General features: G+C 30.7%; 1 protein-coding gene across 1 annotated transcript in view; it reads left to right on the forward strand.

The window, feature by feature from the left end:
• The window catches only part of LOC132721038 (protocadherin Fat 1-like), a 147,096-nt gene that overhangs the window by 41,162 nt on the left and 89,699 nt on the right, over positions 1-16,235 (forward strand). The window contains 1 exon segment of the mRNA XM_060705285.1: positions 6,189-6,250. Coding sequence (XP_060561268.1) covers positions 6,189-6,250 — 62 coding nt within the window.

The following is a 16,235-nucleotide window of genomic DNA, read 5'->3' on the forward strand; positions in this document are numbered from 1 at the left end:
GTGTACTTTAAATCAGATTTTGGTAGCTATTTGATATGAGTATAAAAAGGTTGATTACATCTCATAAAATGAAATTAATTAATTTAGATCTCATGAAAAAAGGTCAATGTAAAAATTTAGTGGTGTTCAAGCGGTTTTTGATTTGACTGAAATACTGTTGAAAAAGGCGTAAAATGAAACAAACAAACAAACAAACAAACAAATGTGAAGGAAACTGTTTTAACAGGTGATTATTACAGTTTACGTAGATCTGTATCGGTGGATAAATGGTTGTTATAGCGCGAGTTATTTTCACATTTTGGGCGTTTGTTTCGGATGTTGATTGTAACATTGTGTACAATTTGTAGATCGCGAGGCAAAAAAAAATGTAAATTACTAAGATGTATATGCATGATTTTTGTACATTTGAAAACTGTTGAACAGGAACATTAAAGAAGTTGAATAAAACATTGGTTTGGTTTAATTTGTGGCAGTCAATTCTGAATTTTATACAAAAAAAATTTTGCACTGTAAAAAGAAACAAAAATCTTAAGCCAGATCAATGTATAAGATGATTATGGTTCTGATTTTTTATTTGAAATAAAGAAGACTGTATTTTTTATTTAAAATAAAGTTCAAGACCGAAAATTACAGTCCTGACTCCAGATACATTTAATATAAACTGTATAAATATATTTTTTTAATGTTTGTTTTTTTTGGCACTGAAACAAGAAATTGTACATGTAAATGTCATGTACATACGACCTTGACGTGGCTTGACGAAGTTGTCAGCGGTACACTCCTTGGGGATGTACACATAAATGCTTTTAGCCATACCTTTGATGTGACAGTCATTAAATTTCATGTAAAACATATATACATGCATCAAAACTGATTTTCTAGGAAGTAAGTGACCTCTGAAATATGATGTTTTTATTCGCCTAAAACAACATGTAAGTTGTGCTAAAGTTATAAATTTGATACCTAATATTAAGTTGCTATAAATTTATCGTGATTATTAAGGAATATATATATTGGTTCCTTTTTTCTCTTTCGATGATTACTCATAACTTATTGCAATCACTTTTAGATAATGCACACAATGCCCACAGAGTTCTCTCCCATGCTTTACACTACAGTACAACTTACCTCCCTTTTGAGTACTGACTAATCCTCAGCAATCGTTTTGTTGGCTTCTTGTGTTTGAAAGTTTCATTCAAGATTTTTTGTAAAACTTTAGAATTCCAAAAGGTTTATGCAAGGATGCCTAGCAGGCTGTTCACTGTTATTTTCAAATTTGTCCTCATTATATATACTGAATGGTATTTTTTGCTCTCACTTTGGGAGTCTCTAGGGTAAGAAAAATGCAAGAAAACATTATCGTTGCCAGCCTTGCAGAACTGAATGTGCAGTAAATCTCATCAAAGTTGCATGGTTCACTAACAAGTTGTATGATTTATGATGAAGATTGTGCCTTCATACTTCATATTTTTTTGTACCCTCTTGCTCTACATTAATTCTCCAGGGAGAAGTGTTATAATCTGATTTCTTTGCCTCAGTTTTTGAGAATTTTTTCCCTGTTCTTATAGACCTAACTTATTTTTATTGAAGCCAAAATTGCCTTAAATTTGAAAGGAAAAAATCAATGTTCAATATAGACTTTAAACAAGCAGTTTGCAGATAAGTCATTAATAATTGGCATACTGGGTATCTGGCACGCTTGTCTGCAGCCTCAAGTGGCAATTTTATAGTCACATCTCAATCTTTCTTGCTAAATTCATCATAGGTGTATTTGCTTATTATATCTTTTAGATTCTCCATCAACTTATTAAAAGATAGGTTTTAGCAATAAATTGTATGTTTTAAAAGGAGAGCATTTAATTTATTTCAATGATGGCGATTTTTTAATTACTGCGAATTAATTTACCATTTCTCTGTTTGAATTGGAAACTTTTAAGCAGCAGTAAGTATAAATGCATCTTGAAAAGGTAACTTTTTAGCAGCAGTAAAAATAAATGCATCTTGAAAAGGTTACTTTTTAGCAGCAGTAAAAATAAATGCATCTTGAAAAGGTAACTTTTTAGCAGCAGTAAAAATTTATGCATCTTTGGCTTCAGTTTTTCTCAATGAAATTTCACATGTTCTTAATCTGACAGGTTCACATAATTTTACATTCATTTTTCTGCTATGATGTCAAAGTTACAAAGGTAAGAGTTAAGGCCCACACACATTGGGGATTAACATTATCAAAGTGGAATCAAGCAAAGGAAAATTTTGGATGAGATAATTTTGTTTCTACTTTGTTCTTGAATAAATGAAAAGTTCAAAAGAATTGAAACTGTCATATATATAATATATATATATATTATATTGATATAAATAGATCTGTCGCTTCTTGGATAAGTTATATGTTGTTTTTTTTTCTACAAAATGATCATACCTATGATGTTGTTGTTTTTAGTGGTGAAGGTGGTGTTTTTTACATGGCAAGAATGTTTCGTGCATGGTTTTTGCATCAATGTTACCTGTTAGAGAAAATAAAGATTGTTTAGTTTCTGTTGGTAAAATGGAATATTTTTGCTGCTTCATCATGTTTATTTTGTTAAGGGATTGAGTTGAAGTCATATCGACTCTGAGAGGTCATACATAAAACTATGTCTACTGTCTATCAAGGTGCCAACAATTGGCATATAGTCTTGGAATTAAAGACAATAGCTCTTCGTTAATATGTCTAAGAATGCATGATAAAACAGTTATACATATAACAGTTATACATGTAATTTTATGTAAGATATGTGTTTTTTTTACAATGACTGAGCTCTTTGTTATAGGGGAAAAATGTAGCTTTTTCATGAAGGAAAAGTAGCTTATTTTTTCATAAGGGAAATTTATTTGACTGTATAAAGCCATGAGACTCTTTTCCCTCAGAACCCTGTGAGGTATTGCACATTTGAAACTGGATTATTTTTCATGTGTCATCCTTTTAATAAGATGAAATGCAATATTGGCCAAAACAGAAATTTGATGTACATAACTGTTATTAAGTACAGCTGTCCTAAAAAAACGAAAAGCTACCGTCAAATTAAAATGTTGCGTACATTTTTTAACAATTTTAAGTCATTAAAAACTTGCAGGAGGTTTAATTATAAGTCTTAAACGGAGAGTGTTCCATTTGCCAGAAGACTTTTAATACTTCAAGTTTGGCTGTCCAGGAAGCAGTCATTCTCCGTTGCTAGCGAAGTGCAAATTTCAAAACTATATTTTCAAATAGGCCTTTTAATAAAGGTGTTGCTAAAAGATTAGATATAGGTCTGTCAAAGATTTGGCAAATTAATGCGTTTAAATTTTGACATTTGAATAGAGCGTTGTTTGGACAAAATGTTTAGGTCACCGAAGTTGTGTTTAATTTTGAAGCTGTACAAATTGGTATAGATAGCACGTCTTCATAGAATTTAAGTTAAACACCTGAACCTGATTCTGTTTGAAAAGGTATGAAAATAATCATAAATTCTATTGAAAATGATTACGCAGCCCTCATGCAGTCCCAATTACGCGTCAATGTATTTGCACATACTAAAATGTATAAAAAAAATTATGAAACATTAGACCCCGTGGTTTTTCTTATTTTCTTATTGCATAATATTATTTTCCTTGAAATTTGATGAATAAATTTTGTTAAATGAAAAATATGCTGATTAAAGGGAGGTGATATATTTGTGTCAGTGTTCTCAATTTTTTTAACAGATCAGTTCTATAGATATAATCCCTCAATAGAAAGGGAAATAAGGATAACAAATATGCAGTATCAAAAAGATTGATAATTATTTTGTCACCTGCAAAGAATCAGACAAGAAAATTTTGAATTAACAATTTAAAAAGCGATTTGCGATTAATTTCTGAGAGAAGACTTGTGAGATCGGAATTCACAAGGTTATCATTTCTGTATCTTTTTGTAATAGTATATTCCGAAATTAGAGTATAATTACAATGTCATCATTTTGTCAGGAACATCATTTACGGAAGATGTAAAGCCACGATTTTGAGAGAGGGGGGGTAATGAGGTATCACTTTGAATAAAGAAAAAGTCAGATATTTTAATTCATTTCGCTTAACAGAAGACAAAATATGGCGATTATGCGCAGACAAATAGTACCAGACGGTTTTTTGACACTCTGACGCTACTGTTTTATAAAAGGAAATGATCTTTTTCCTAACATCCCCCACTAAGAAGATTTAAAGTTTATATTCTTAGAGGCACATTGCAAAACATATTTGATCGTTTCTATTAAAAAATTTGTAAACAATGTTTAGTAATTCTTAAGAAGGGTGTTTTTTTTTTTTCAATGATTCAGTTTGAATGATTGTATGCATTGAGGAAAGTTTGAACACGGGTGTGTTTGTTGATAATTGACAAGAAATACAAATTTGTTTGTATTGTCCCTGCGTCAAAATAAAGTGTTGCGACAGCTTATTCTAGACGCCTGATATAGATACTACGGCATAATGTTGACGCTGTGAGTATTGATCAAAACCTGTCTGTACTCTCTTTAATGAAAACCGAAAAAAAAACACAGGGTAGAAGTTGTAACTGTTGCCTTATTGTCTGATGATAAATTGATTCCAATTTGAATCCTGTTATATTTGTATGAATTTATTTTGTATGACATGTTTGCATAAGATTATTATCATAGTTATTATTTTTTTACCTGGTTAAAAAATACTCATCCGAAAGAGTTTTGAAATAATTTAATATGTTGGGATGTCTTTTTATGAATATCTTCAGTTGTGAGCACATTATCAGGATGGTTTGAAATTTTTGTGTTGAATTGCATGCCGGGCATACTGATGGTTAATATTTTGTCGAAAGTTAATATTTTGTCGAAATGTAAGGATATATTACATGTATAAGTTATGAACTATTTAATTTTATAATGATCTAATAGGAAAGGACACTCAATGCATATACATTTGGCCTTATAATAGTCACAATAGTTTACATAGTCTGTCATACTGTTATTCAGCCCTGTATTAAAACATTGATCGTCACTTAGAAATATTCTGTATAATTCTTGTATATATTTGTCCTCTTGACCGAGACATTTATTCCGTCATGTATTTGCTTCATTGTTCTGCAGACGGACAACGTTATTGATGAGCATGGTTTTCCCTCTGTTTGGTAGTGCAACATGTCATTGGTGAAAGTCCAATTTCAGCCCAATTACTGCGATAAATTGAACATTAGAATGTCCAGTTTCCATGAAAGGTTTTTCATAGTGATGAGAAATTGGATTTCGCTTTCGATCAATCAAGCTCGATCAAGTGCTTGACCATTGGTCATCAGCTTTCACTGATTGAAATAAAAATCCTGACTTTCGCTGAAATAGAAGCTGCGAGTACGGGGATATTATTATTGTTTTGATATTCATAGTAAATTGGCTGTGCAGTAAAGCTATTCAAACTGTCGTATATTCTATTTCAGTCAATATTTTATTTGTATTTTCGGACCATCTTTTCAATGCTTGTCAATACTCGGCTAGTCAACGTTTTCATAGTTTCTTAAGGTACCTTTGTTGGTCATTTGTAAGCAGTTAGTTAATTAGCTAGTTTGTATCAGTTTCCAACTAGTATTTTACCCACGGGGCATGTTGTTTCTTGTTTTATTTGCTTTTTTGCTAATGGACATGCACTGAATTGACCTTGGTATGCCTTACGGTCATCTCGGGTCAAACGGTCAAGTCAATTTATATGTGGTCAATCACTGGACTGTGCTTGACAGACCATTTTACTCTCCGTTGTTAATACTTAATTCTTTTGCAAACAAATTTTCTCTTGATATAGCATACAAAAAAGAAAAAAACAACAAAAAACTTCTATTTACTTCTGTGTTTCATTTGTCATGATCTGTCATACATAAATTATGATGTTGCAAAACAACAATAAAGAATAAAAATACAATAACTGTTTGTTACTAATTTATAATGTTGTTTTTATCAGTTTTAAGAAACATTGTGATATTAATAAAATCAGACTACAATAGCATTAGTGAAGGTTTGACTTTGTAGTGGGGCTGAATATCATGCAATTTAAAGCAATTGGCCCCAAACTTGCAATGAACAATGTTTTTTTTGTTCCAGCCACTTTACATGATATTTTGAGAGAAAAAAAAAAAAATAAGTATTTTATTAAAAATTTTTTTACTTTATTTTCAGGTGTGATAACAACAACAGGCAAGCCTCTAGATAGGGAACAGCAGTCCAAACATAAACTTGAGGTAAGTTTCTCGTCCTTTAGTAGACAGTAGATGAAATTGGCCAAATTTCAAAGAAAGTTTTGCCTGCTGCAACAGCAAGCCTCGTTGCTAGGACTTTATATGAAGATGATTCTGCCAAATTATAAGCTGAAAACTAAAAATAAAGCATGTTTAAAAAAAAATTAGTATATCTGTTTCAAATTTTTGCCATTTTCTGTTGAATTCTGAATTGTAAAGTAGCAAAAATGAAGTACCAACTGCCCGACAATAAGTGTCGGTGGAAAACATTTTTGCTGTCTTCATCATAACATTATTTTGTAAACTGACATTAATTTGTCTGATGTGTAGTATTAACGTGTAAATAGTTCATGTCCGGACAAAGCGAACACAAATCATGTTGCTGTCGGTATTGAAATATCTGTAAGAAAACCGGTTACAGTAATTGAAGAAGATGGCATTCATACAAATTTAAATGTCTGAATTAAATTCTCTGGCACATAAATCGTAATCAACAAATTCAAATCTGAAGGAACTTAATATATATGTTGAGTTTCAATTGGGGAATATGAAATAGAAAAACAGAACTCTTGTTATAATATTATAAAGTATTTAAATTTTCTAAGATTTTGTTTATGATTTATGATAATTATCACCTTTGTAAAATTATTTACGATGATAACGAATTTCATTTAATGTATATGCTCCTGGCCTTTGCTCTTTACCCAAGTGGTTTAAAATGACATGGTAATTAAGCTTCTTGGTAAATAAATTAAAAGCGAAAAGATTTATTTGTATTAAAAGTTAATTAGACTCTCTCAAGTTTGCACCTGTGTTCCGGCATATATGTATGAAGATGATGAATTATCTGTCCTGTAAATTTAGCATATTCCATTACTGGTGTAAACATTGAGGTTGAAAATATTTACATAACAGATTTTACTTAAGACATAATGTGAAGCTTATTGCGCAATGTTTTACTACACATGGATACAAAATGGAGACAGATAGATACCATATAAGGTCTATAGATTCAAGAATAGCAAGCAGCAATTTTTGTTTTGTTTGGTTTTACCATATATCTTAAGACATAAGTCATTAATACACCTGTAGTTTGTTCAGGTAACATTTCAATTTGATCAGAAGTGGTTGTTAAAATAATGCAGTAACTTTTCTTTAATAATTCAGTCGCTTTTAGAAAGAAAGTATTAACTATTATGTCAGTGACAATTTAATTCCGGCATAGAATTATATTGACCAATGAAAAGCCTGAGATCCAAGACAGAAATCAGAAGAATGTTTTATAACCTTGAGGCTTGTTGTGAGCTTACAGATCTTGACTCAGGTCCTGTATCTGCAAAGTTACTTTACCTGAATTAACCTGAGACTTATTTTGGAAGATTTGATGGCAAGCAGACGTCAATCAAACTATGATATAAGATACAGTAAACATGCAAGAACAGCAAAAAATAGTAGCAGTTGCACTTTCAACAATGGAGGGTAATTTTTTGTTGATGATTTTTATAAATTCTTTCGGTGTGTTCTGAGTACAAATAGAAAACACCTGTTTTATCATCTGACAATATAGACCAAGATAGAATTTATTCTTAACAAGAGAAGGAAGAAAAAACGCAGAAGATGCATCTCTGCAGGTAGCTAGCATAGAATGCAAAAACACAAACATTGTGTCTGTTACCACTGGGTGGTTGTATAAACATCGGGTACAGGTGTTTGTTGTAAATTCGACTGATGCCAAGTAATTAACAAAAATATTTGTCTGAGAATAGAATATTAGCTGACCCACACGGTCAAAAAGTTCTCAAAATAAATGTCAAGAAAGTTGTATTTTTACTAGGTGGTAGGATTTTTAGGAGGTTTCTGAGAAATTGCAAATTGTAAATTTGAAGGATATTTTTGCTATACAAATTTCAGAATTATTTTAGATTATTTCAGACAACAGCTTCTGAAATAATTTATTTGTAAAGCTGATTTTTGTATAGATATTTTTAACAAAGTAAATTATGATAAAGCGTAGAAATTTAGTGATAATTATTTTCTTCTGCTTAATAAAGTTGGTTAAAATCACAAAATTTTATGCTGAATAGATCTTAAGTTGAGATTTTGTCAACTTTTTTTTTCTTCCTTTTCATTTATTGCGAGATTTTGGGGTACGATTTTGTGACTTTATGTCCTTGAGGTGACACCGTTTTCTGTGGTAATAAAAGTTTGACACACATTGTGTTAATGGAGAGGACGTTACTGATGAACGTGTTGATATAGCCTAATTTACTGATATGCATGGTGATATCCAGAATTTAGGTATCGTTAACCCCTCTTTGTAAATTACTTATTTGGCTTTGTTACCACTCTCTTTTGACCTAATTTTTTCTTACTTTGCGTAATTGGAAGAAATTTGTTTATTTGAAACTTCAGGAAGTTACCTTTACATATCAAATATCCACTCTCCTACTTTATGAGCGAGCTAGAGTGTCTCGATAGCTTAAAATATATGAAAATTTCAGAAAAATGATTATGGGGGACACGTTTTAAACAATGTATTTTGTTTTTCATTTTGCTCCCTGGCGTATTGTTCTATATGATTTTGCAAATAAAATATTTTTGTTCTGCTGTGAAGGGTCCCTTTTGCAGAGTTATGGCCCTGCAAACAATAAATTAAAATTTTTGTTTTGCATTTATTTTTGTCCCTTTTCTTATATAATACAGTTTTTATTAGCAGTAAATCTTTCAATATTAGATATAAAATGTGAAGTTCATTAGCATGCCTAAACCGAAATAAATGTTTTTATTTTTCAAAGTTCCTTGTTGTTTTTTTAAGTTTTATTAAAACTTTAGCTATATTTATTACTTTATGATATAATGATGACAAAAAATAGAGATAGCGGAGAAATAATTTATAATTATAATAAAACAATAGAGATTTATGGCATGTAATTATTTCTCATCTGGGTGTTTAGCTAATGAGGTTTCACTGTGTATGAAATGATTAATATTATATTTCATTTGTGCTTAGAAAGTTATGAAGATACATTGTTTTTAGCTCTACTAATTTAAAATTCATTTTTGTTTTCCGTTCATATTTTCACTTATTTCTTTTTTGTACTAAAAATTGTGTGCTTTTAGAAAGGTTGACACAGTCTTGTATGTTACATAAAGAGTACAATTAAAGATAAATTACGCCTCTGAAAAGAAAAGTTTTTCTTTCTTTAGAATAGTTTTAAAATGTTTAAATAATGGTTTTAGAGCATGTAACATGCTTATCAGCTGAAGAAAGGAGTGCTGAACATAAAGTATTTGTTCTAAATGTGACAAAATGTAAACAAAGTAGTATTTTGACTTCCAAACAAAATACCAAATCAATATAACTTTATTTATTGCTGAAAAGCAGCAGAAGCAAAAGATGGTGCAGGTAATTGGCCAATCAGCAACATTTTGGACACTGTAACAGGACACCAAAAATAAAAGACTTTTGAGAAATAAAAATAAGTGTTTACGAGGCACAACAGGTCTTGGGTCTTTCACATAAAATACATGGTTTCAAATTTCTTTGATATGCAAAGTAACTCTTTGGTAATACATGAGTAAAAAGTTCAGGTTGCTAATAATATAACAAGAGTAATAAGTGAGTTAGACAATACAATGTTGCAATCATTGTTTCTTATGATGATTATAGGAGAGTAATTATACAGAAAATATGCCTGTGATTTCCTATGGTGTTTTAGCCGCTGTGTGCCAATTTTTAAAGGTTTTCCATTATGTTTATAATGATATCATAATGATGAGGTAAAACTCCTCAAAGACATTAGGATTATTCTGTCAGTCTAAATACTTCTCTATTATAACTTATATAAATAATAATATGTGTTCAGAAAAAAGTCTGAAAAATAAGGCCTGCCATTTTTTCTTTTCTTTGATACTTTTTGCTGTTTTCATTTTCCATGATACTAATTCCCTCTGTGAAGTAAAAGTGCACAGTAACCTGAAAAAGTAAGTCCTGCTATTTTCTAAATTTTCTAGGATACCATTTGCTATTTCCTGGATTTCTTTGATACTATTTGCCTGTAATATAATAGCACTGTAACCTGAAGAAACTTATATTATGAAATATGAAGAACAACTTGAAGGCATTGTTTCTTTTTTCTTTGTAGATAAAAGAAAAATCATATGTGCTTCAGTTACTTCATGTAAGAAAAATTAGTTATAAAAAAAATTAGTTACGTAAAGGAGAAAAAAATGTTTTGAAATCTATAGGAAACAAAAAGGCAAGAGATAGAGCTATATAGCTTAATAGATCTATTCATCTTTAATTAATCAAATGGATTAGAGCCAATCTAAACCTGAGGGGAATGTAGTTCTTTGATAGCACTAAAACTTAATGAACTCACAAGTACTACCTCTGTGTTTTTGTTGTTGATTTTTTTTCATTGATGTAACATCACGTGTAAAAAAATATTTAAGAGGATATTTTACTTACGATACACCAAAATTATGTGTTGTAAGAATTTAAATAAAGAGAGTTCTGATTCTTTTCACAGTTAGTTTCTCAAGCCCTTCGAGGGCTATAATTCTGCATAAAATCTTGTTTTTTATGAAACTCAAGGGGGTTATTAAAAACACATCTTCCTATTGATTTTGAAGCCCTATAATAAAAGGGAATACAAGGCTATATATGTTTTTACATTTCAGATGCTTTTTGAAGTCCTCTCTAAGAGTATTAACTTAGGCAACTTAAATAGTGAAAGCCTAAATAGGGATGGTTTATGTTAAAAGTCTGACATAGTGTCAACGCATGCAATACTTAGAAATTGATCTATTTACTTGAAGCCAAAACAAAGTAGGTCTGAGGTTATAAAGAAATTTCTGAAGCTCAAATTCAGATCTTACTAGAAGTTGTTACTCCTTACCACTGAAACTCTTAAGACAGGCCTCAGAAAAAAGATCTATTACCTGCAGACTCTTTTGAAGGGCTTGAAAGTTGGTGTCTAATCATAAGTTACTAGGTATCACACGATAATGGGTGCATGCTCTACAACCATGTTTCCTCATACAAAAAAATAAAAGATACAAAAAGTTTGTTATATAAATTTAAGGAAGCTGTGAATGCGGCTGTACTTTAGTACCAGTGATTCAAGCTTCAAGCTAAACTTATCACAGGCATTATTGAGTTAAAAGTATATTTTTCAAACTTTAGGCTGCTCGTTCAGTTAAGATGCAGGAAAAAATCATTTGTCTCAGGAAATCCACTTGTAGGAGGAAAAAAGATAAGATAATTCTGGGGAGAAAAGCAGTTTTTTGTTTGGTTCAGTTTAGACAAGATAATTTGTTGTGAACTAATCTGATGAGTTTTATGTCAGTTATGAAGAATTTCATACTTTCTTCCCGATTCTTAGAATAGTAAGCTGTTAAATTGCGCTCTAATAAGTTATAGAAATTTTAAAGAGAAATACAGTCGACTCTCGGCCGTCATCGGGACCGTCCAAAAAATATCGAGATAACGAAATGTCGAGATAAACATATTAGGGTTTGAATAAGGCAGAAACCGATTTTTACAAAAGTCATGTGCATACCTTATGTCAAATAAACTATGATATCCCCATATTTTCATAGGCCTAGCCAATATTTAACACAGTAACATTAGCGGATGTTTACCAGCGGAAATATGGGTGTCTGTGATAAAAACACATAGTGAGGTTTACTCAGTAATACACCAATATAGTGAAAACATTGTTTTCAGGGTGGTTGATCCGGATATCCTCCCGGGTTATTTATCGGGGATTTCTCGAGATTGTTCGACCGCTGATTGATTTGGTGGTGATATTGCAAAACAATATTGCAACGATAGCGTTTCTATACTTTCACTATTTCATTTACATTTAAAGTCATAATGAATTAATACAGTGTTCGAATATTTATAAAGAACGTAAAATCCACTCATTTTGGACATAAGTCAATCAACACGCTAAATAGATTAACTTATAACAGCTAAACTTGTTAAAAACATTATCATCATTATGACACACGCCATTGAACAATTATCGTATAGTTTGTGTTTTTCACACGTCTGAAGGGAACAGACGAAAGAAAACTATAAGTCGAGATAAACAAAGGATGATAGTGTGAAAATATCTATTGGGGCTGAAATTTTACATCGAGATACTGAAAATATCGAAATAAAAATATCGAGATAAACACATATTTCCAATATAGATAAAGAAGGAAGAAAATCGGGACTTTCAAAATTTCATCGAGATAACGAAATATCGAGAAAAGCGATGTCGAGATAACGATAGTCGACTGTATAGGAAAAGAATTTCTATTTAAGATTTGTTTCTGAGATTTATTAAAGTTATATGATCTTTTTCTTGATGATATTTACTAATTGCACGTTTGGGATCAGAGAAGTTTATTAAGATATGTGATTTATTCAAGGCAGTTATGTCATTGTACTCATGCATAATTACATGTTAAAAGACATAATCATAGCACACAATATCAATTTTAGAAATCTCTTAGCATGGTACAGGTATGTTTGTCTCGAATATTTGGATATCTAAGCAAAGATGTTAAAAAATCTCAGCAAACCTCAGCATAGTACTGTGTGAGTGTTAAGAGTTCTACAATATATATTTATTGTTTTGCGGCAAAGTATTTTGAGTTTTTTAAGCCTCCAAGCAAAGTGCATCCATTTTTTGAAGCCTCTAAGCAAAGTACATCCATTTTTTGAAGCCTCTAAGCAAAGTACATCCATTTTTTGAAGCCTCTAAGCAAAGTACATCCATTTTTTGAAGCCTCTAAGCAAAGTACATCAATTTTTGTAGCCTCTAAGCAAAGTACATCCATTTTTTTGAAGCCTCTAAGCAAAGTACATCTTTTTTGAAGCCGTAAGCAAAGTTGCATCCATTTTTGAAGCCTCTTAGCAAAGTACATCCATTTTTTGAAGCCTCTTAAAAGTAAGCAAAATCTTATTTTTGAAGCCTGAGACTAAGTAAAGTACATTGGCATTTCTATGTATTTTAGATGGTGTTAAGATTATTTACTTTGGTGTCAGACCTTTAAATCATGATAGATGGCAACATTTGCAATTTCCTTACCAACTCATTACTGGAAAATTTCATTTTCAATTTAGTGATAAATGTGCTGTTTCAAGAGATGTTTAGACTGTAAAGTTTGCCAAATTTTATTTTGTCTTAAGCCGCAGTTTTGTTCAATAAAACTAATGTTCTATAAGATAAATTTGAAGGTTTTGAAATTATGTATGTTTCTTAGATGGATTGCTGTATAAAGATAACACTTTGAAGTAATTTAAAAGCATGTAATGTTGTCAAGATATTTGTTTGTGTTCTCTTTCCCATGGTGATGTAATCCTGCAACAAAAATGATTAAAGAAGCATTAACTGCCAAATTAAATGATGTATTATTCAATATACAATAAGATGTAGGGATGAATGCCAATATATCTTAAATCTGTAAGTTAGTTGCAATATTTTGGGATAATTCATTTTTGGCCTTTTTAGAGCATTTTAGTATTGGACTGATATTTAATAAATTCAGTAGTATAGGTGTCTGACTTCTTCTTAATTGAAAGCAAAATTTATGTAAAATGACAATGTAATATTAATGCTTCTAAATTGTTTTAATTATTGTACTCTTAAGTAACAAATTTCTGGCTATGTCTTTATTCTGTACCATAGATAATAAGAAAGGTCAATTTCCCAAGAAAATTTGCTGAGAAAATGCTACAAATATTAGTCTGCTAGGGATGAAAAGTGAAACTCATTATATTTTTATTGTCTGCATACTATTGTTAGAAAAATGATTACTTATGCACTTTGTTGAAATATTAGTACAGTCCCCCTCTTACACTGTAGCAGTATTAATCTTGTTTATAATTGAATAAAGAATTCATTCAAAGAATTTGTTTTAGAGAACTGATATTTTATTGGCTGTTGGTTTTAAGTCACTTTGATCTTATTATAAAAGGTCATAATTATATGGTGACTAAGGTACCAGCTCAGTTAAGTTACTCTAACCTTTGTGCATTATTTTAAGCTTTAATAAGACTTAGTGTGATCTGTGGGTTTTTAAAAAAAACAAAACAAAAAAACCCAACCATCGCAGTTTCTGATGTCATAAAGGATACCTCTCTAGCAAATTATAATAGAAGCATGGCATCCAGTTAGAAGTAACGGATGCACCCAACCAATCATTATGAGGCAAGCTTCAGTCACTGAAGAATATCTACTAACTTTGATTATAAAATTAAGAAAAAAGATCTGCCATCTATTAAAGTAGCTGTTTACTTTTTTCAGATACAATATTTTGATCAGTAGCACATTCTTTAAGAATAGTATTTGTAGAGGAGAATGTAAACAAGACATTGTGTGATTCGTCTTTGACATTTTCATGACACTGATAGCACATGTTCTGAATAAGTAAAATCCAGGGCATAATGTATGTCGAGGGCTATTGTAGAATACCAATTAAGTCTGAACACTGTAGGTTAATTTTGTCGAGTTTTCTTACGGAAGATTAGCAGCAAAGGCTTTGTCGAAAATATCAACAACAAAAATTTTCTAACTATTTATTGGGAAAAGAAAAGAATGTGATGTTAAAAATAATTTTCCAAGTTTTTGAGAGAATAATTAAAGATATATTTTGATTTCGGATTAATATTTTTGGGGCGAAGAAACTAATATGCTGTTCCAGTTAAAGATTTATACATTTTTGTGGACTAGTAAGATTTCTAAATTTAATGTTTCAGTTATAATGTATTATATAGGTTGCTTATAATTTGTGTTGGTAATAAATTAACATAATGATTTAGTTTATGTCTGCTATTTAAATTTTTGTCTGAAATTTTAAGTGTCTAGGGACGTACACAACATAATTTTAGTCTTCTTTAGTGTTTCCCTGCGAGGCTTTGTCCTTATACGGCTTTTATCGTAAGAAGAAAAAAACTTTGGTAATTGATTTAATGTGGTTTAATGGTTCCTCTAACAAAACGTATAGGAGTTAATGACAATATAAAATACTCATGGAAACAATTCACACACGATATTGCTGTCACTGGGAAATTTAGTGGTACAATGCCTTATGTCTTAAAATATTTCCTTCTATAATATGACATTTTGTAGCTTTTTCGGCAAACTGTCCTTAATTTATCATCTAAGCGGATTTTGGAACATGTGGGGAGGGTATTAGCAGCTTAGTGGAGGGAATTGAAAAAAGATATATTTTCGCTTAAACATTTGTAAATTGCTGATTAATTGTTTTATACCATTTTATATGTAAATTTTGGACCAAAAAAGGCATAAATTAGTATTAATGGGCAGTATAAAAGGGGTATTTAAGTGGGGTTTTTTTTCTCTCAAATGTGGCAAAGGTCACAATTGAGGTTACAATTATTGCTAGGATGGAAATTTACATGATTATGTCCGACAACATTTAATTGAAACATCTCTAAAAAAAAAAGTCTTTGTTTTTGGTTTTTGAACAATACGGTTGGCATTTTGAAAGCACAATATCTTTAAAATTGATAATTAATTTTCGCAAAAATGAACGAATTTGGTAACAATATTGTTATATTTTCATTTAAAGCTTATAAATTTCTACACTTTCTAAAGCTTTCAAAATTTTCTTTGATTAACATGGGGCAGATAAAAAAGCTGGCTGATTGTCTGTTGATTTAATCAGAAATAATTAAAGCACTAGTTGCACAGAAGCTAGGAAAGGAAACACATTAAAGTTTAATGTTGTCTGATGGAGGTACTTATGGCCTCAATATATAAAGTGGAAATAAGCTTACATTATAGGAATCTTAACAGTCATGTTCCTGATGTCACACAGGTTTTATGTAAATTGTCTGGAAATGGCGGAGACATCTAATTTACTTACCAGATAGAAAATGCCTAAATCACACTTTCAAGTCCAAATAAAATCTTCATCTCCTTATTGAAGGTAAGATTAGTTTCATTCGCAATTAGCTAATGTT

The sequence above is a fragment of the Ruditapes philippinarum genome, unplaced genomic scaffold, assembly GCF_026571515.1.
Source record: "Ruditapes philippinarum isolate M1 unplaced genomic scaffold, ASM2657151v2 ctg2492_1_1_1_1, whole genome shotgun sequence".
Taxonomy (NCBI): Eukaryota; Metazoa; Mollusca; class Bivalvia; order Venerida; family Veneridae; genus Ruditapes; species Ruditapes philippinarum.